The sequence below is a fragment of the Lemur catta genome, chromosome 11, assembly GCF_020740605.2.
Source record: "Lemur catta isolate mLemCat1 chromosome 11, mLemCat1.pri, whole genome shotgun sequence".
Classification (NCBI taxonomy): Eukaryota; Metazoa; Chordata; class Mammalia; order Primates; family Lemuridae; genus Lemur; species Lemur catta.
The window spans coordinates 77,299,495-77,322,394 of NC_059138.1; the positions used below are offsets into that span (position 1 = coordinate 77,299,495).

General features: G+C 40.7%; 1 protein-coding gene across 7 annotated transcripts in view; it reads right to left on the bottom strand.

The window, feature by feature from the left end:
• The window catches only part of PDE1C (phosphodiesterase 1C), a 483,316-nt gene that overhangs the window by 12,643 nt on the left and 447,773 nt on the right, over nucleotides 1-22,900 (bottom strand). For 5 of the 7 annotated variants that reach the window (XM_045564386.1, XM_045564391.1, XM_045564387.1 and 2 more), the window contains one exon: nucleotides 6,456-6,524. In XM_045564386.1, coding sequence (XP_045420342.1) covers nucleotides 6,456-6,524 — 69 coding nt within the window. Of the gene's footprint in view, nucleotides 1-6,455; nucleotides 6,525-19,320; nucleotides 19,991-22,900 lie in introns of those variants that run through there. The other 2 variants (XM_045564392.1, XM_045564393.1) reach the window with 1 other exon arrangement.

Here is a 22,900-nt window from a genome sequence, read left to right on the forward strand (position 1 = left end):
AGATCAGGGTGCCAACATTTTGGGTTCTGTTGAGGACCCTCTTCCTCTGCCAGGTTGCAGAATGCTGACCTTTTGTAGCCTCATATGGTGAAAAGAGAGTGAGCTAACTCTCTGGGTTCTCTTCAGAGGGTCACTAATCCCATTCCTGAGGGCGCTACCCTCATGGCCCGATTACCTCCCAAAGGTTCCACCTCCAAACATCATCACATTGGGGATTCCATTTTAACATATGAATTTTGGGGGGACACAAACATTCAGTTCATAACAATGCTATAGGTTACATTTCAATTATTTTGCTATCCATCCTTTGTGTTAAAAAGTCATAAATTTACTAAGTTCTGCCCAAAGACAAGATAGATCTTAGCATTTCTTAACTCCATATAAAAAAATTTCTCTTCCATGTATAGCTTCTCTTTCCTATTTTAAAACAAAAAATGGACATTGTTTTATGGTCAGTAGTTACTCAAATGTACCAACATGTTTTATTTACTTATGTGCTTACTACTAATTTTGGTGTCTCACACCTTCCTTTTGGGTTCACTTTTCTTCTTTTGAAGTATTTCCCTTAATAATTCTTTTAGTGAAGGTCTGTGCTTGGTACATTATGTCATTGTATCCCTGAAGATGTTTTTACTTTGCCTTCACTCATAACTAATAATTTAGCTGTTTTAACTATTACATATTATTACTATTTTATTTTCCCTCCGCACACAGAAGACATATCTTCATTGTCTTCTGGCATCTACTGTTGCCAATGCAAATTTTGCTGTCAGTTGATTGACAATTGATTACTTGCAGCTTCCATGAACATACCAGCTTCTCATAGCTCTAAGATTTTCTCACCTTTAAGGTAATTTTGGGCAACCTCACACAATGTTTTAAGATATACATTTGTTTTTGTTTAATTTGGCAATGGAGATGCCTTTTCCATCTAAGAACTTGAATCTTTCTTTACTTCTTGGAAATTACCCTCTACTTGCTGAAATTATTCTCTTCCCACCACTCTCTCCATACCCTACCACAATTCCCAAGAGATGTACTTTACAGCCATTTATCTCTCTTCCATGGTCTTTAATTTTTTTATTAAGATACATTTCACAAACCATAAAATTCACCCTTTTGAGGTATACAGTTCAGTGGTTTTTACTATGTTTACTATATTTACAGTGTTTTGTAACCATCACCACTGTCTAATTCCATAATATTTTCTTCTCCCCTAAAAGAAACTTGATATCCATGAGAAGTCACTCACCATTCTCCTCTCCCCACCCTCTGACAACCACTAATCTACTTTCTGTCTCTACAGATTAGCCTACTCTTGATATTTTATATAAGTGGAATAATACAATACGTGACCTTTTGTGTATGGCTTTCACTTGGCAAATGTTTTCAAGGTTCATCCATGTTGTAGTATATACTAGTACTTCATTCAAGTCACTCTATGACTAACTTTTTGAGAAACCACCAAACTATGTTTCAAAGTGGCTACACCATTTTACATTCCCACAAGCAATGTTCTAATTTCATCACATCTTTGTTATTGTCACCAACACTTGTGATTGACCACCTTCCTTTATTCTAACCATCACAATGCCTATGAAGTGGTATATCATTGCAGGTTTCATTTGCATTTCCCTAATGACTAATGATGTTGAGCATCTTTGCATGTGCTATGTGCCATCTGTTTATCTTCTTTGGAGAAATGTTTTTTCAAATCCTTTGCCACTGTTTTATTGGGTTATTTGTCTTTTTATTGTTGAGTTGTAAGAATTCTTTACATATTCTGGATACTAGACCCTCATCAGATATATAATGCAAATATTTTCTCCCATTCTGTGGATTATCTTTCCACTTTCTTGATAGTATCTTTGAAACACAAAATTTTTTAATTTTAATAAAGTCCAGTTATCCATTTTTTCTTTGGTTGCTTGTACTTTGAGTGTCATATCTAAGAAACCATGACCAGATCCAAGGTCATGAAATTTTATCTCTGTGTTTTCTTCTAAGAGTTTTATGGTTCATGGTCTTTCATTTTTGATATAGTTCTCTCTCTATGCTGCATTTGCTGTAAAGTCCTTAGGACTATCTTCCACCATTAATTCTCTTCTCCAGTGTGTTCCACCTTGAATTTGTCCCATCAACTGAGTTGTTGTTTTTTTTTAATTTCAATAACTGTATGTTTATTTTCTTTTTTAAATTTCATTTTGTGAATCGCTTCTTTTGCATATCTCTGTTCTGGTTTGTTTCTGTACAATTTTATGTTATTGTTTTTTAATGATTATTATTCCTCCATTTGGCCCTATGAGTATCCCAATGATATTCCAAAGTGTTTGACAGCCTGCACCAGAAATTAACGCCATCCAGAAGAAATTCATGTTCCAGTTGCTGATTTCAGTGGTGGACTATGCTACAGGCACCAACTCTTCTCCCACCCTGTACCCCTACTGCTTGCTTTGTAACCTACAGTGCTCCTGCCATGGCAAGCCACACTTGCTTGCTTCTTGGCTTTGTCTTTGGCCAAACCATTTTTCATAGCAGCTGTGTCATTTTACATTCCCACCAGCAATATACCAGGGTTCCAATTTCTCCACATCCTCACCAACACTTGTTATTTTCTGTTTTTGTTTTGTTTCTGTTTTATAGTAGCCATCCTAATAGGTGTGAAGTGGTATCTCATTGTGTTTTTGATGTGCCTTTCCCTAATGATAGTGATGCGCAGCATAGTTCCATGTGCTTATCGGCCATTTGTAAATATTCTCTGGAGTAATGTCTATTACAGTCCTTTGGCCATTTTTGAATTGGGGTTTTTGGTTGTTGCTATTTTTGAGTTGCCAAAGTTCTTTATATATTCTGAACATTAACCTATTATCAGATAAATGATCTGCAAATATTTTCTCCTATTCTGTGGGTTGCCTTTTCACTCTGTTGATAGTGTCCTTTGATGTACAAAAGTTTTTCATTTTGATGAAGTCCAATTTATATACTGTTTCTTTTGTTGCCTATGGAATTTTGGTTAATTTTAAGTAGAAGATATTTTGGCTTTGTAGTCTCTCTCTCTCTCCCCCCCACCCCCTTCCACCCTCTTCTCTCATCTGTCTACAGTTTCGCAGTTACTTCTACCTGTTCCCTTAAACTTCCACATCAGAGCCAGGACTAATAATGACATTTTATGGCTAATGCCCCAAAGTCACAGTGGGATATTGCAGATCCAACTCTGAAGCTAGCTTTGTCTGGCAAAAAAATCTGTCTCAATGTCCTTCCATCTCTCTAGGCCAACAGCTTCCTATTAATATTATTAAGATGTAGCTCCAAGGAAACAGATCAGCAGCAGTTTTTTAAGCCTTGCCACCCCATGCCCTGTATGCAGGCTATGTTCATGCCTCTGGTTCTCAGTGTTCCCTAGAGCACTTTCAAGCTCCTTCTTGACACTCCCTGCCCAAGATGTGAAGCTGTCCCATGGTTTCTGTCCTATTGTGTCAATCTGCAGACTATGTAGTAGTTCCCTTTTGTTTCTGGTTTCCAGAGCTGTTTGTCTCTGTCATTGGCCTTTTTCTAAATACAATTTATTTATTTTATTTGCATGTGTTTAGAGCAAAGGAGTGTGTGTCCAAAAAATGAACTTACTGGGCCATCTTGACTGGAATTCTCAACAAATGTTTTCATCTCTTAATGACTGGATTGGATTAGTCTGCAGCTGATTGATTTGATTACACTGGATCTAGCCATGTAGATGGTGTTGAAGAAAATAACACATAAACCCTAAATTTCCAACTATGTGCATTCACTGGCCATATAGTCAAAGATTTTTAAAAGCTGCGATGTGATAACCTGGGTGGAGCTTTGAGTGGTAACTAGCCAGGCTTGGGGAGGGGGCCCTCAAGGCGTTTGAGTCAAAGGGAGATGCTCTGAGATATTCCTGAGGTCTGAAGGGAGATTGGAGAGCTGGGCATTGTTATGAGTAAGGCGAGCATGTCTGCTAATCAAAGCATGGTTAACTATGTCTGGTGTTTTGAGAACTACCCACTCCTCCCCGCAGGCTTTGGAGAAGGTCAGAATTCTGAACTTAAGACACCCATTTTGGGGCCATTTTAAACTGCACATCTAAGGCTGAAAACAAGGCAGCTGTGATGCTAAGTCAGAAGCCTTGGGACCCAACTGGCCAGTCCTAAATGCCCAGCAGAGCAAGTGGGACCCAGGTCATTTTTGTAGATTGCACATTCTTGTAGATGATGACCAGATGACCTCAGAGGTCCCACCTGATGCAGCGATGTTACGACTTTGTGAGGGGCACACATCATCATCTCACGCCAGAGCTGCTTGGTTTGAAGCTGTTTTCCTCCTAATGCTCTGTAGTACTAAGAGCACAATAACCAACGAGCAGAGACAAGATGCCTGGGGCTTCCAGAGACCACAGAGCAAGGTCTACCGAGTACTAAAAATCAAGTTAGTATCGTTGAAGCAAATCCAAACTTTAAAATGAGCCTTTTTTCTGAGCATGGTTCCTGTCTATACAGCCATAAATTAAATGAGAGAGTGCTCGGACACATAGCTGCATACCCAGCTAAGAAACTCTAGTGAGTACCCGATATGTGCCTATCACCTTGGCAGCACTGGAATACAACAGTCCCCATCATGGGAAAATCCACCTGTCCACAGGTAAAGGGACTTATAAACAAATCATTGTAATGCAATACTAATTCCACATAGATGATTTGGAGAGGATGCATAGAGAGAGATGAGCCAAGAGAAGAAAAGGGTAAGGAGGGTCCCAGACAGTCACAGAGGCAAGAAAAGTTCAGGGTACTCAGTGGACACTCAATCCAGTTGTTGAACTGGGGTAGGCGAGCTACAGCATCGGAAGTTGAAACATCAGGTAAACACAGAGTATATTTCACCTAATCTAAGATGCCACTAATTATAAAGTGAATTATTATTTCATGTGCTACCAAGAAAAAAATGTTGCTAATCAAATTATCACACACTATTGATTGCAAAACATCTCAATTTCAGAGGGGTTAAAAAGCAAGGCAATGTGTCTCTTGAAATGGATGAAATATGATAATTACAAAGAAGAAATGTAAATGATGAATTAACATTAGAAAACAGTTTTTTTAAAAAAGATAAATTCACACCAAATATGGATATCATTTTTTCTTATCAAATTGGTAAAGTATTAAAAATAATGCTCAGCATTAGCAAGGGGATAGTGAAATGGGGAAACTCATGGTAAAAGTATAAATTAATACTACCTTTCTGGAAATGACCTTGACAACAATGTGTCAAGAACCTAAATATGTACATATTCTTTGAGCCAGTAATCCTACCTGAAGGAAGCTATCCTGCTTCCATACTGACAAACTCAGAAGAAGACTTATGCACAGGCATGGGAGGTTACTTATAAGAATAAAAATGTAAGTTACACAAATGCCACGTTATCAACAAATATATAAATAAATTGTGGCATAATCATGGAAATGTTAGTCAATCACTGAAATATTTGATCGATTATTTAATAACATGGAGACAATCTCATGATGTCATGATAAATTTTAAAAGGGAGGAAACAAAACTCCACTTAGAGTATAATTCAAATCTAGGGAAAAAGCGTTTATTTAATAAAGACTAGAAAGATAGGTAATCTAGGTTAACTGGGGGTGGTAGCATTATTGGCAACGTTTTTTTCTCCTTATGATTTTTATTATTTTTTAATTTTTTTACAATGACTTTCTCTACCTTTTACAACCTTTTCTTCTCTCAAAACAGATGTGTTTTTCCAAGTTCTACTTATAAAAATTAAATTGTAGAAGAGAATGTAAGCATACACATGAAGACAGAATGTCCAATAGGTGCCCTTTATGTTAAGTAGTAATTACACACGATCATCATGAAGGTTTTCTGGTGCCTGTTAGATGGGATCCAATTCAGGTCATATACAACGTCCATATTTCTCAATAGTATAGACATTAATAATTATAAGCACCCACTATGTGTCAATACTATGCTAAATTTACAAGCTCATCACCCAGACAGATTAGAAGTTCCAAGAAGCTGAGGAAGAATATGTGAGGTCACACAACTTGAACACGGCAAAGCTGGGACTTGAACCCAGGTCTCTAACTCACCAAGGACTCACACTCCTTCCTCTGCACCATTTGCACCTCAAAGGCAGATACTTCCACAGTATGTCCAGAGGAACGTCAAGGAGGAGCAAGATCCTATTATTTCCATCAGTGAGTGGGAGAGATTGTGAAACAACCATGAAAATACTGTGTCTGTTCCTGGAGGAACCTCCCATATGTGGACGACAGAGACAAAGATGTCTGACAACGTGGAGTAGAGCGGATACATACAGGGCCAGACTCCCAGTTTGCCAACTGCTAAACTCAACTCCTGACGAACCAGTCCTTTTCATTGTCGTTGGTCACCAAGATAATGGTGTGATGCCGTTTACTCACCTGGTAAGGTAAGGCGACTCGTGGAGCTAGCGCTTGGGGCAGGTGAGCCATGAGAACGTCGCTTTGTGCCTGCAAAGAAGAAAAAGAGGATAAGGAAAAGCAGGATTGTGTGTTCAGAATTCCTGAACAACCAGGAGTGAGCACGCCCTTTGCCTTGGTGGGAGCAACTGTGCTCAGTTCCTCTGGTCAGCAGGTCGGTATGTTGGGGACCAGTGCACCCCCGAGCAGGGCTGCACCGTAGGGTCACCAGGGAAGCTTCCTAAACATGCAGCTGCCTGGGTGTCACTCCCAGAGTACTACGGTGGAGGTCCAGAATCGGTATTTGTCAAGCCCCCCAGATGACTCTAATGTGCATGCAGGGCAGAGAACTACCAGCTGGGGAAGGGAAAGTTCTAGATTTAGACTTAAGGAAACAGGAGTTTTGTCGCTGGTTTGTCCCTACAGCCTCTACTCTACTGGAGCTCAAGCAATTAACTGGGTCTCTCTGAAGCTCAGGTCTTCATCTGCAAGATGAGAATAACGACCGTTCCATCCAGGTGTTCTGGTGAGGGTGGAAGGAACAAGATGTGAGAGTGCTCAGGCACCGCGGGAGACTGCGCAAGTGCCAGGGCAGTGGGGTCTCTGAGCTTCCCAGCAGCCGGCAACAGAATCCCTGCCAGGAAGGGGAGTATCTTTGTTCATATAAACAGTTTAATGGGTCACCACGAGGGAATGAAAAGTCAAACCCCAGGGTGGGATCAGTAAGGAGAGAGCAGAACAAAGGAACAAAAGAAGGGCTGAGTTGTTCTGCAAAAGAAATTTACAATTTATGTGTATATGAATGTGTATACATATGTGGGTGTGTATAAACACACACATTTACATATACCTACACACATAGACACATATATACACACATATTTTACACATGAACATAAATCCTATTCAGTTGTTCATTTAGTTTGCGGTCTAGAGTGGGAAGAAAGGCCTGGAAGCCGGATTCCGGCGAGGGAGGCGCAGAGAGGACTCTCAGGCAGAGGACATGGGTGAGCCGATCCCTCTATCGGGAGTCCTCATTTTCGTGAAGTCTACTACATACGCAGAGGCCTGGTGTGAGTGGAAGTTGTGCTAACTGAGAAAACCCCGTCTGTGAACACGGCCACCGGTAAGGATGACGCGGTGGGCCACAGACTGGCCGGCGTCCAGGAAGCGGAAGCCCGGGGATGGCGGGGGCGATGGCAGCGAGCTGTCCCTACCCCCGACACCTGGCGAGAAGTGGAGGCATACACTTTGGATGGTGTTGAGACCGTTTCATTTTAACGTTAAAGAACAGGGTACCAACTCTGACATTTTGTGTCACCGTTAATTATTATCATTTCTGGCAGTTGTAGTAGTGTTATTAGTAGTAAAAATAGAAAATCAATGCAAACACCTCAGACCGACAAAAACTGCAAATTTGCATGAGGTGAAAGAAGCTGTATCTGGTGGACTTTATGTCTCTATTTTCCAGGTTTTACAGATGCCCTGGATGTCAGAGGTGGCGGGAAACACAGAGGGCCACACGTGGCCGGAACTGTGCTTCAGAACCTCCCCAGGTGATTGTCCTAAGTGTGGCTTCCAGGGTCCTTGCCTGGACCCTAAAGCAGAACCTCCAGGGAATGGAGCCAGAAATTTGCACTTTAAAAGTTCACCAGGTGGGTCTAATGATCATTGGTCACTCTGGAGTGAAAGATTCACCCAAAGTGATATTATGGGTTAGGGCCAGAGCTGCCTCGTTGCACAGCCCCAGTGGATGCCACTCATGTTGCATCCTACAAAAAGAATGGGGGACTCTGAGTGTGCAGGAAGTCAGCCCCAACTGGGGGCGCTGCCACGATGAGCATTCCTGCCTCTGACCTTGCCTTCCCGAGCAGCTCCTGCTCCATGAGAAACGCCTCTGTGTCCCACTGGACCTGCCCCTACTGTGGAGACACCAATGACTCCTGTGTTTATTCCTCCACTCATACAACTTTTTACTTGTCTCATTGAACCTTTGGGACAGGGTCTCTCAACAGCGGCACTGTGACACTTAAGCCGCACAGTTCTCTGTGGTGGGGGCTGCCCTGTGTATTGGAGAATGTTCAGCAGCATCCTTGGACACGTCAGTAACACCTTCCTAGTCGTGACAATAAAAATGTCCTCCAGACAGTGACATATGCCCTCTGGGGGCAATTGTGCACTCAGCTGAGAACCACTGTTTCAGGATGGAGACAGGACTTAGATGTTTAATTCAGAGCTGTGAGTCACGATTTGGCTGCTTGGTCATTAGTTACAGTCACTCTCTCGTATCAAGCAGTTACTGTGGCCCTGGCACCGTGTGAGCTAGGAAGCATGAAATGTGCCTACGGTGCCCTAACACTCTGCCAATAAAATTATTCCCATTTTACAGGATTTAGAGACAGAGGAAATTTAAGTGTTAATAATTTGCACAAAGTTACTGAGTGTGTGTGGTGGGACAAATTTAAGCCAAGATCCTTCAAAGTTCAGACCTAGAGAAACTTTTCCCCACAATTTTCCCCGCTTCTTGGCCAGCCCATTACCTAGGTTTCCTTCAAGTACAGTCTCCCAAATTTGCCTAAGGATAAGAAAAACCTGGGACAACTATTTTAACAAAAAAGGGAAACAAAACCAGATTCCCAGGCCGGACCAAGCCCTAAGAGCCAGCATTTCCAGAGGGGACTCCTGGGGACCTGGATATTTCACAAGTGCCCCAGGTGACCGATCGTCAGGCAAGCTGGGAAAACCTTGTGGGACAGAAATTTCCTTCTTCTTGTCTAACTAGTGGAAAATACGGCACTCTGCTTTTCATGGATACTTTTGTGAAGTTGAGAGACCAAATTTAATGTTGCCTACACAAGTACTTGAAAAACTGCAAAGCATTTGACAACTACAAGCTTTCAAGTTTATTGTCTGTAGAAACATTCACTATTGCCAGTTTATTTCATAGGAATGTTTGGTGCAATTGTGTTTGTTTGTTTTTTTTTAATAATCTACTGTCATCTTCCAAAAGCCTGCAGCTTGATGGCTTTTCCTAGAAGCAGCTTTTCACCCCCTTGGTATCTTCTTTGCAGACACTGAGTGAGATGGGGACCTCCGGGGGCCTTGGGACAGTGAAACAGCAGCACTGCGAGCCCTTCTGGAAGTGCTATTTTCTCTGCACGCTTGATGAAATACTCAATATATCAGGAAAGGGATGAAACCATCCCATCTCTCACAGTCATGAGTCATACCCAGGTAGCAGGCAGGGACGTGTAAAATAAGGCTGGTCGTGATTTCTGCAGACCTTCAGGCCACACCACGGACCACTGGGGGTGGTCAGGTTCTGAGTCAGCCTCCCACGGACTCCCTCCCGGTTCACTGAGGTTGTATTCCTGCAATCACTTTCCCTCCGCAGCTACCAAATTACCTATCACGGTACTCAAAGTTCCACTTATGGGACTATACCTCTCTTGCTCCCTCCCATTTCCAGGGGAAAAAAACCATCAGAAACAGTTGGAAAATCTAGGTCCAGATTCAGCTTCTACACTAAACTGTGCTATACGGTGCCGTGCATGCAGAAGGCCTTGGGACAGGCCAACACGTTACTGGCTCCTGGAGTTTTTGTAGAAATCTACTGTCAGTGGTTTGCAATCCTGGCTACATATTAGGATCATCTGGGGGAGTTTAAAAATATATACATGCTGACACCCGGGCCCTTCACCTCGAGACGCTGTCCAGTGGGTCTGTGGTGGGGCCTGGGCATGGGCACTTTTTAAAGTTCCCTGATCTACAGCCATGAGTGAGAAGCGCTGCTTCAGGGAACACCCAGAGAAGAGGCTTCCTCCAGCTGTCAGGGGAAGCCTTCTTTCTTCTGAACAACTGGTGTGCTGTATCCTCATGGGTCATGTGAACCTTGTAAATGGTTTCTTTCCCTTTTTACTTAGGCTTCCAGGATGCTCAAACCCAGTTTGTGACTTGATGCTGGGAACTGTGGAGGCCTATTTAGCCTGCATGTCTGTACGCTAATTAACAATCGCCCTGGTTGGCTCTATCTGTACTAGCTCTCCTTTATGCCGTTGGTTTTATTCTGCAATTTTAAAAAAAAAAAAACCACAATGTATTAAATTTATGTGATTTTAGAATTCTTAAATATGTTATAAATGAGGCAGTTAAAATAAAAACAAATGAAATACATCAGTGCTGCCATTGCTAAGTTTCATTTTCCTCATGTATAAAATTCAGAAGACATCAGTTTCAGGACATAATTGTGAGGATCACGCGTAAAATTCCTTAGCAAAAACTGCGAAGTGCAATATAGTGTTTGTTATTATTTAGTTTATATTCAAAAAGACGAAAGGTAGAGGTCTGTGTGTGTGTGTGTGTGTGTGAAGTAGCTAATATGTCATCTTTGGGAAATAAGCACTTTAAGGTCAAGAATTACATTGTCCTTGACCCATGGCATGTGGCTGTTTAAAGAGTAAACAACCCAATCAGTCAGCTTGGGGCAGAAATGTCATCACCACAGCTTGTGTAACTTGAGGTATCTTTTGACAAACGAATAGCTTTCAGATATTTCAAATTAATGTCCTTGGTTGGTTCAGCTGAAGGGCAATGAATCCAATTCATCAGAAGTCTGGAGAAGAGGACAGTGATGGAAGTGACAACCAAGGCTGTCCGCCTTGGGGTGAACACACACCTAAGACTTGGGACGTCATGAAGTTAGTGCTAAACCCCAGTGATTTGTGGCTTAACCTCAAACAAATAATTTCCCTTCTGCAAAATGGGCCAGGGTTAGCCTGGCCAAGCTCAAGGCGGCTGGGGAAAGGGTGATTTAAGAGCCCTTGAGACCAAACGTCATCGTTATTAATGGTCTGATGATAGCAATGTTATAACACAACCAGATCCCACAGGGCAGAGGTGGATGCTGAAAGACAGAAGTAGGAAAGTTTCTGTCAACATAATGGGCGTTTTCAACCTCCTTCTTTTAGCATATTGCAAATGACTGCCTTTATGATATCCACAAGCCTCCGATCATTATTGCTTAGCATGTCTGCCAACATCTGCTGTGTGCCCCATTTCGGCAACTAGCTGTTGTCTGAGGCCTCAGAACAAATCGTCATTTTTGCCCCTTCACGGCCTTCAAGAGAGAGTATCAAGAGAAGTCCAAGTTCTGCTTAGACTGTGCTTAGAGGGCTTCAAACCCACCCGCACCACCCTGAGTAGTCTTCCAAGAGCACATAAATTAGAGCTGCATATTGAGAATGTTTAACAGTATTTTTTCTCCACAATACAGCCCCCCTCAATATACTACGCTTGCTCTTGTGTGACTTGATTATGTCTTTTCATCACAAAGAACAGTGATCAAAACCACAAGAGCTCTTCAGATATGCAACACTATATGCTATTTAAATATGCCTTTTTAGATATTTGAATATGCTTTGAATTTGAATTAGGACTATGAATGAGAAGTCCCCCCAAATGCCCACAGTTTTTGACCCAGTAATTGTACATCTAGAAATATGTCCAAAGGAGATATTCAGAAATGTGACAAAGCCTTATATACAAAGAGCTCCATTGTTATGGTATTTACATCTGCAAAAAATAAAATAAAAGCATATAACTTAATTGCCCAACAGCAGAAAGGTGGTTCAGTAAACTGTGCCAAAGCCACAGAATGAATATTAATATTATGTTGCCATTGAAGTTATATTAATGAAGAGTTTTTAAAAAACAGGTAAATGCTTACAATCCAATGTTATGTGAACAAACCATAATGCAAAATTAAATAGGCTGGATGGCTTTAACTGTGTAAAAAAACACAACAAAAGACCATAAGAAAATGCAGTAATATATTGACAGTGATTAATTGTTGGAGGGGGTATTACAAGTGATTTTAAGTTTCTTATTATACTTCTCTATATTTTCACCAAATTGAGTAAGTTCTGTTTTGCTTTAAGAAAAAATAAAATAAAATAAATATTTCAATGAATGTTTCACAGCCCCATTTACCAGAGTAATAATCCAGTGGAGTTGGAGGCGGCCCAGATAACAGGGTGGCATTTCTGTAATATGCACTGTCACCAGGGGGGGTTTCCTTCTTAGGGGGCCCATTTGAAGGAGCCAGGTTGGGTGCCATACAGGATGGAAACCACTTGTATCTCCACAAACGAGGGTAATGACTACAGATGGTCCCCTTACATTGGCTTAATTTATAATTTTTTGCCTTTATGATGGTGTGAAAATAATATGTACTCAGTCGAAACTGTATACAACCGTTCTGTTTTTCACTTTCAGTATAGCATTCAATAAATTACAAGAGATATTCAACACTTTATTTTAAAATAGGCTTTGTGTTAGATGATTTTGCCCAACTCTAGGCTAGTGTAAGTGTTCTGAGCACGTTTAAGGCAGGCTAGGTTAAGCCACGATGTTTGGTAGGTTAGGCATATCAAATGCAATTTCAGCCTACTATATTTTCAGCGTATGATGGGTTTATCAGGATGTAACCCCATCGTAAGTGGAGGAGCATCTGTATTCCCTATTCAGACTCCTTGTGTTCATGGCTGGAGAGGAGGAAAATATTGCCAAATATAGCCCTTTCTAGAGAAGGAGAAAGAGAAAAGTTTAGAATTTGAAAGCTAGCATTACGGGGCTGTAAAACCATCGTATCATTGTACCTTGAAGAAAATTAAACATATAGAAACCAGCCTAATTCCATGAATGCTGAGATTTCTTATGCCTCTGAAAAGTTTCTGATATCCCATCCACCTCATCTCTTATAGTCAAAAATATCATATGAAATATGACACAGTCAGTCATACTCTGTGTATATCTTCCCTTGTGTAGGCTAAGGCACTTGGTACCTGGGTATTATGTGGCCTTTGGAGTAATACAAAAGAGACGATGGTTGAGTGAGTTTGGGCATTTCTGTATCTGGGACAGGACATGGACAACAATGAAAAACATTAAAAGAAAGAAAAAACAGCCTTCTCATTTTTCAAGTTCCAATTAAGAGGTTAACTCAACGTTTTTATTTGGTAATCAGAAGAACATACAAGTACTTATGCATTACTAGATGCTGGAGGAAAATTATACATTGAAACACTGTCAGGCTCATCTGTGCAATAAAGATTTACAATAAACACATCTTTAATTTTTTTTTTGAGAGCAGCTTAGTATACTTTGTTCTACATGACATCCATATGATTTAATTTGGCATTGGGGGATATGATGCTATGGCATTTCAACAGGCTGTTTTAGTACAAAGCAGCATCACAGGAACAGAACACTCTTCCTTAGAACGTACAGCTATCCTCTTGCCCTCTGATGTACAAATGCAGATTACAACCTGCATTTTATCTGCCAGAAGCATATTTGCCATCATGGAAGTACATTCTATCACCATGGTGAAATAAAAACAAGTCCATTTTACCATCTTCCCTTTTGGTAGAGCGTTTTCAGAATGTATCCCAAAATCCCCTCCTTATGCTTCCAAAGAACTATTATGATCTGGGTTAAAGTTTGTGGGTTTGTCATTTTGGTTCTGCTCACCTCCTTTTGAGTCTTGCTAATGTTCTTGATATTAATCCAGACATTTCCCCCAAATCCTGCTGACCAGCAGCGACAACTAAGGCTGAGATGGCCTGAGTTTTCCATTCACATATGGCCAAGACCTTAGTAGGAGAAAGTCTGCAAGTCTACAGACCCATGGTGATGGCTCCGCACCTGCTCCGCACCCCCCCACCTCCGGAAGATGATAGCAACATTATATTACCCTCGGAGCCTTGGGCAATGGATCTCCCATAAGGGTTTCCTTTCCCTGTGTCCTTTTCCCAATCTATCTCCTCCTCCCTCCCTGCCCCTGCTCCACCTTTGATACCTAACACTTCCTCGCGTGAACTACGCTGGAACAAGGTGCTTTTGTTTTTCCCATTAGTTTATGTTTCTGTGTAATAAAATGATGCAAGCAGAATGGGTTACCTGGACAGAGGCAAAAGAAGGAATCTGTGAAATGTAGAAAAATGGGAGAAGAAGGGAAAGGAAAGGGTATGAGAAACAGAGGACACTTAAATCAGATGGGGGGGAATCTGGTTGTCTAGTGGGCACAAGAGCTGATAAAAACCTAACCAGGCTCTACAAATGAAAATAGCAAATATATTAAAAAATTTTTACAGCATATAAAATTGTATAAAAATATCATCAAAGCAAGAATAAAGGAAAATGTATATAGTTCTATCTCTAGAATCATTTACTAGACAATACCTATGGCTGTAGGTTTTTACTATAAGTCTATGTATATAGATACGTGACTATATTTCTGTATCATCACACATGTACCCACTTAAAGACAAGGAAAGTAGAATACACATCCGTACCCCAAGACGGATCACAACAGAGAAGCAAAGACTATATACAAGGATGTGCCTCCAGGGCAATCTAAAATCCATTCCATAGATTTTGGGGTTAATGGAGTTTGTTTTAATGAGTTGCCTTGTGCCATAAACTGACTGAGAAATGCCTCTGCAGGTTCAGAAGTCAGCACCCATGATGAATACATGGGTGAGGTTCAGGAATCATGGCTGAAGTTGACCAAAGCTGAGAGGATGGGTCTCCAGTTGGCACTGACTCTGGCCTGGGACAGCCAGCATTTACCCCTGGGGTGGTGAGGTCTCCCTAGGGGAGACTGAATGGTTGTGCCCCGAAGGAACTGAAAGGACCCATTCTCCGCTCCCTGTTCCTCCTAGCTCAGAAGATAACAACTTAAGCTGTGTCCAAGTGCACTTAGTGAAGCCAGTGTCAATCCACTTCTGCTTGTAAACAAACCAGAATAAATGTGAATTCATCTCAAATATGACTTCCAACATTTTGAAGAAAAATGGGTAAGGTAGAGGGATTATTTAAGAAAACAATCAGGAACTCATAATGTTTAAGTTTGACCTGTGTGCACCCTTCAGGTCTCCCATTGCACGCCTCCCCACTCGTTTAAGGTAAAAACAAGAAATTCTTTCAATGAAGTAATTCTTGCTTATTACACACTTTCCTGGAAGTGCACTCAGTCTTTTACAAACATTCAGCAAGAACCTGCAGAGCCCTACTTCCCATTTTTCTAGCCTCCTTGGACCCCTGCTCACATAGCAGATAAACTCTGTCTAATGTAGATAGATGACTTTGGTGCCATTCTAATTCTAGTGTCACCTCTGTGCCCATCAGTGTCTTTGATGAGAGAAAACCTTAAAAACTGAAATCTGGCCTTGGCAGGTAATATGTCTCTTGATTCCCAGAGGGATATTTCATAGGAATATTGTCACTGCTCGTTACGATTTTTCCATTAAGTTCATTTTCTAAGTGATAATGAGGCCTTTAATCATAGATCACCGTTGATGAATTACAACTATTACTTTCCATTTATTCATGAATAAGATCCAATATAACATCATCATTGCAACATTATGTTCTTTAATGTGCAGTTTTGCCACAGTTCAGTGCTATACCAATCATGTTGCCGGTGGAGCAGAACTATGCTGTGATTCCTCACACTGAATGTAGAGAAGCTCCTATCTGCTCTGATAGAGTCCATTTTGGGTTTTAAAAGTTTCAACTTGTATTCTAAATAAATCTACTGGAGTTTCATATAAATTGGTGTCATCATTCCTTTTGGAAGAGCATTCTCAGATAAATCCTGTTTTATTGTTTTGGGTTTTTCTTTTTCCTAAATCAGAAGACCAAAGAGAGGATTTTATTTTTATTTTTTCCTTAAACTTGGTTCTGACAATTTCCTTCAAATTACCTGCAATTTCCCATCTCTTATGATAAGCTATTTGTGTGACTAGGGTATGTCTGCATATACTTAGAAGATAAGCCTTTAGCAATGTGCTTGGCATATAGGAGATGCTGAATAAATTTTCAGGGAAATTTGAATTTTGTTTGCATTCACAAGTGGGTTGTGGAATTCAGTTGGACAATTCTGCATGTATTTCCTGAATGCTGACTGCGTTCCAGGCACAGTGGTGGGCCAGCACTGCAACTCCTGTGGGGCAGGTGGGCATCTCAGAATCAGAACGATAAAGTTTCCAATTGAAAAAAAAAGTTGCTTGAATTCCCCAAATCTCCTTCATTTGGGATATAATATTACATATATAGGCTTCCAATCTCAGTATCTTCTCTATTTTTCATTATGAAAAAAAGATTTTGTGCTTTTTTTTTTTCTGTTGTTTCCCCCATGCTCCATAGGGAACATTACAAAGTAATTTCTATCATCTAAATCTCTGCTCAGATGTTAAAAAAGAATAGAAGAAAATATATTCCATATCCTATCTATCTATGTAAAGAAAGGTGATCCATAAGAGAAATGACAATAAAAAACCAGTATCTTTATTCCCAAAATATGGGTAACAAAATTGGTCTCCATCTTTTTGACTCCTCTCTGCCTCACATCCCTTGATAACGCTCTTTATTGTTCACTTTTATATTTGTAAAGGCATGGTTTGGATGGAAAATATAATGGCTGAAATTCTTCAGATGAATTGAACATGTGTGCTAGAGTATTCTTTGGCTTTCAGATGTTTAGATGTCATTTTGCTGTTTAAGCATATCAGATCCATAATGGAATCCTATCAGATGTTTTCCATAGTTCTTAAAAGCTCCAAGAATGAAACGAACAGTGGAAGAAAGTCTATTTGAATTTAATAGGTTAGAACTGAGTCCCTTGTCTGCTGCCATAAACTATCATAACCTAAGAAAGGTTGGCACAAATAAAAAATGGAAGAAAGACCCCCATAAGGATGGGTCGTTTTGCCACTGAAATGTACCACATCAACCTAACACAACTTGGATGACTCCATTTGTCACTTTCCATCCAGAGATGTGTAGAACGTGGTTTTGTCAGTGGTGGGACTGTCCCCACTGCTGTCTACATACCAGACACTTCTTAATTCAGGTGTGTAAGCCCTTGCTTTGTGTATGCAAACCAAAATAAGATGCCATAATCTGTGCAATGGAATAATGTTTATCCCATATTGCTGTTCAACTTGGAGAACATTCTTTCAAGAGAATAAAAAGACCACAGAAAATCAGCTAGAGCTTTGGAAATATTGTCCTTCCAGTCAACACTAACTTGGAATAATTATTTTAATGTTTTACCAGCTCAGTATCAATTCACAGCATAATAATATATTGTATTATATTCTGTAAATAGATAACTTTGCATTTTTACTCAATGTCCCTTCAAAACACTTTTTAAGGATTTAAACCTAAGAGTGAGTTACATGGAGCTTTTGCTTTTTTCTCACTGAGAGTTCTAGGTGAAGTTCTATACTGAATGACATTCTCTTCCCATTCTTTTTCAGCTGATTAATTGACTTAAAGCAAATGAAAAACATTTCCATCTTTATTGGTGCTAGAAAAAAATGGCTATATTCCTGTTTCTTTTTTAAATATTGCTTGGTGTTGCCTGTTTGATTATAAAATGGAAGGTGTAGACTTTCTATTTTGGCTAGCCAAACAACTCCACATACAAAAATACAGAATAGAAATGGGGTAAAAGGTCCAGGTTCCAAGGTCAAGAACGGACATATACTTGGTTGTGTTTAATACCTATACAAAATCATACCACCTCTAAGAACATACTTTGCAACCTGATTGAATGGAGCTCATAAGCATGTTTTGTTTGACAGCACACTGTAAGATTCTGGTTATTAATCCTAATAGTTGCCAGTATGTAAAAATTTAGAGAGGGCTTATATAAAATCCTAGGTATCTGAGATGTCCACACCTACATAGCACAAATCCAGTAGCTGAACACAGACTTCCTGTGTTTACTTGACCACCCCCACCCACCCCCCATCTCCAATTGTTCACAGCCCCTACTGCTCTTGCTGTCTCCCTAATGCCAAAGCCCATTAAGAATGGCCATTTATCCCAATAACTGTGACATGACATGGCTTTTCTCATTTACTTGACCTGCTAGGCCCCTGAACTCATTTGGATTTGTGACCACTGCTAGGAAAGCAAGGAGGAAACAGAAAAACATAAGTGTTATTACGAGACAAAATGTAGAGCTAACTGAAGAAATCTGTTCAAATACCAGCACGCTGCTATACATTCTGCACAACAAAGTTCTCCAAATCTTTCTGCTGGGGAACATTTCAGTGAGGCAAAAGGCCTTGTAGACCACATACAGTCTCTCTTTTTCTCGTCTGACGAAATACCAATTTTTGCCCTAGAAATGAAGGGATTTTAAAATATCTGTCTTTTGTGCTTTTTAACGCAGAAGTGAAATCTCCGGTGGGGAAAGCACTTAAGCCCGTTGCCCAGCTCTTTCTTCCTATTGCTGATCCCACTTCATCACCAGCATATTCACATGATTTCCTCTTGGGAGGGACTCAGAGATTCCTCTGTGACTCACAAACACATTTTAAGAACCACATTTATCCAAATCATACCATTTAGACCCATAAAATCACACTTGACTTGTACTCCCCCGGATCCCAGTTTTCATTTGGTTTCCGGGGACCGTATCATTATTCTCTTTCCATGCTACATCTACTAGTCTTATTTTCCATTTGTGCTATTAATCAGCTCCTACCTGGTATTTTCAAAGACTTACTAAAACACAAAGAATTACCTGACATATCTCCCTGATACTAATTCCCTTAGCACTTTACTGAATAAAAAGAAGAGTGATGAAGTCAAATCACAAATATTCAAAAGAAAAGGACCAGCCAGTGGTAAAAAATTTCAGTGACTCCTTAGTTATGGATGCTACCCGGTGAGAACAATGGGGTTCCCTCCCCCAAACAGTATGATCATCAGCAGAAACATTCAGGTTTATATTAATGAATGCACAGATAAAATAAATTAAGCATCAGAAACAGATTCCTGTAGAATAATCTCCTTTAAAAAGTACAAACAGAATTTCATATATAAATGGAAAAAAAAAAGCATAAGAACAAATTTTAAGTCTGAATGGAAACTGGAGAAAACAAATGTTCCTGACTCAGGAAAGGAACCAGAGATCGGAAGCATCATCTCGGCTGCAATGAAGGGCCGCGTGGCCGTATCCACCATCAGGAGCCAGTGCAAAAATAACAGCATTTAAGGTAACGGCATTGACAGTAGTAAAATGGCAATTACTGTGTGTATGGCTTTTTCAGGCCTCTCCCAGCACATCCAGGATGTCCATTCTCACCAGGCCAGACAGGTGCCTTCAAAGCCAGGTCATTAGCAAAGGATTTTGAGGAAGTCCCTTCATGTTTTGTTTCTATTTGTGCAAAAAATCCCAGGTTGTTTTGTTGGCTCAGGGGAAAATCCCTCCGAGTTCTAATACCTCGAACCAGCCCCCAAAGAGTCATCCCCTGGGAGGAGATAGAATGAGAGAAGGCCAAGTGGAGGGGGCTTGTTTTTGAAAGCTGTACACCTTCTCCAGATATGGGTCTTTGTGGAAGAAGGAGAAGAAGGAGAATGAAGAAGCTCAGCTAAAATGATGCAAGACACTGGCAGCCTCTTTTATTGTATATGAGGTCTTTTTTACTCTTCTGAATCTGAAAAAAAGAAAAAGAAAAAGAAAAGTGTCAATGCTGCCTTTCCCCCTCTCCACCCTCCAGGTCTGAGGAGAAGAAAATCTGGGGGACAAAAATAGGCGAGGGGCGGAGAGGACCAATAGAGCTTTTCAATACTGGTCATTGTGGTCGCCCTTGCAACACGATTCATTCTACCCATAAGGGAAAATCTCAGTGCAGAACTTTAAACATCATTTGAAATCTTTTTTTTTTTTTTTTGAGACAAAGTCTCACTCTGTTGCCCTGACTAGAGTGCCGTGGCATCAGCCTAGCTCACAGCAACCTCAAATTCCTCGGCTCAAGCAATTCTCCTGCCTCAGCCTCCCGAGTAGCTGGGACTACAGGTATGTGCCACCATGCCTGGCTAATTTTTCTATACATATTTTTAGCTGTCCATATAATTTCTTTCTATTTTTTTAGTAAAGACGGGGTCTCACTCTTGCTCCGGCTGGTCTCAAATTCCTGAGCTCAAACAATTCGCCCGTCTCACCCTCCCAGAGTGCTAGGATTACAGGCGTGAGCCACCGCACCCGGCCTATTTGAAATCTTAATTGTTGCTCTAAACTAGATTATCAAATATTCGGTTCATGCAATATGGGGACTAAGCCACCTTATTTTGAAATCAAGATGACAGATTTGCTGCCAGATCTGGCCAATTTGTCTCCAGGGTCAGTGGGACTGGAAGAAATCAGTTTCCTCTTATCCCAACTGTTTCCATAGCAAAAGCAATATTCCTCTCTCTCAGCATTCTTGCTCCACCCTCAGAAGCTTCCCAGAGACATTTAAAGCAAGATGTGTCCTATCCAAACATCATTGTGCAGAAGGGTGAGTCACCTGAATTCTCCACTGGACCCAGAGTGAGGGGGTGGAGAAAGAAGACAAGGATGGAAACAGGACTAAGTTAATGGAAAAAGACAATATTGGATTTTTTTCACCTGGCATACTCTACCCTATATAACCTCAATGGTCTTGGACAGAATTTAAAACAACAACAAACCCCACTGTATTGCTGCTTCCCACTGGTGTTGCATGCTCTGCAAGTCATCATGCCTTATGGTTAGCAAGTGTTCCCTCCTAGGCAGGGCTCCAAAGGGCCAGGAGTACAGTGGTTTGGACTTTAAGAAGGGTGACACTATCATCCACAGAGATATTAGGAGTCTTCACAGAACATGCAAAGTTTCCCATTCAACTTTAAAGACTAAGATGCTCTCCTAAATAAAATTTAGCTGAAACTAGGCAGAAAACTAGTTGGGAGACAGGAGAGCCCCTTCTGATCTATTGCAATCACAGTCAATTCTCAATTTTCCGGGGGTCATTGATCCAGGCTGGCTGCTATTCTTGTTTTTTTATTTTGCTCTTAACTGTATGTTATGTTTACCTTCCATCAGCTCATCTGGGAAAAATAACAAAGAAGAGAAAGGCTTCCGACTAACTCCTTTACTCTGATACTAGCACTGATAACTTGCCCATGAGAGAAGGAGGTGAAACAAAAGGAGGTGAGATGTTGGACTGTTCCCTCCGGCTATGCCTCTCCACCCTGCCCCCATCTTTGAGTTAAGGGGTGGAAGGAGGGGGATATAAAGCAAGCTCTGTGTGTAAGTTGTGCCCGTGTTCATTGTCACTAAGAACAGCCAACAGTAAAAGAGTAAGAGGCATGTGTTCTGTAGCTGGCACTGTGACCTGAGAGACCATCCCTGGCTTTCCAAACACAAACTCTCTTAAAGTAACTTGTGTTTATGAATCTCTTAGGGCACTTACCCTAAGGTGCCTAGTATCATAGCTATCTGCAGGATGATGTTCCAACTCAGACTGTAGAGTCCTTGAGAGAGGAGAAAATATTTCCTTTATCTATTTTTTTAACACTTCTTGCAAGTAATGCAATATGCTTGGCACATAGCACATGCCCAATAATTTCTTAATCAAAAAGAAGTGTTGAAAAAGCATGAGGTAGATGGGACACATAACGTGTGGCAATAAGTAGGAAGTTTCCTTCTGCCCTTTTTCTAACTTTGACTTTGAAAGCATGAAATACAAATTAAAATCATAAATACATTGATTGTATATTTTACTCAATAGCAAAGTACGCTATGTCAAAAAAAATTATATTCCCTATGAAGAAGCCCAGTTGTGGAGGGACTGACTGCCCGAGAAGGACGTCTGCTCCCCAGGCAGCTTTGACATGGTTTGTAGATCAGGCCTGACCCACTCCACGTCCCGTATTTGCTTTCTGGTGTTTTGCTATTGTGTATTTGTTTTCAGTGTTTAAACTGAAATTGAGCAAGCCTCAGCAAGACTACAAAGGATGTGAAAATGAGGATCCTGAAGAAAAGCGTAAGAGGCCACTCTGTATTTCACTGAGACGCATGACTATTTCTGCAATCGCTGCTTTGAATTTCATTGACTCTGTGTTGGCTTCTTGAAGGCCACAAAAAGTGGTTAAATCCACCCACTCTTTCAGGAGTGATTGAAGAGCTGAAATGGAAACTACCTTGCCCCATCTTGGGATAATTCAGGAAAATATTCCAGCAAGTGTCATCCCCTCACCTGCCCCTTCTTACTTCTCACAAGGTACAGCTGTGGTGGCTTTAAATTCTCAAGTGAAAACCTGTGGTGCGTGAATTCACAGAAATGTATTTACTCCAAGGGAACGAACCATAAAGAACGTTTCAGCAACTTCACTTGGAGAAATGGGCGACGGATTTAAAACCATGTGGCCTTGTTTCTTCCACCATTTCATGCTTCTCCTGCAGGTAAGTATGGGTCTTATAATCATTTGGTTTAAAGACAGTGGTTTTGGAATAAGCTTCAAGTTCAAGTTAATGTGACTTAACTCTAAAAATGTGTTTATCAGTCACAGTGTTTATTCCTGGATCATAAATGGAGAGTCAGTGA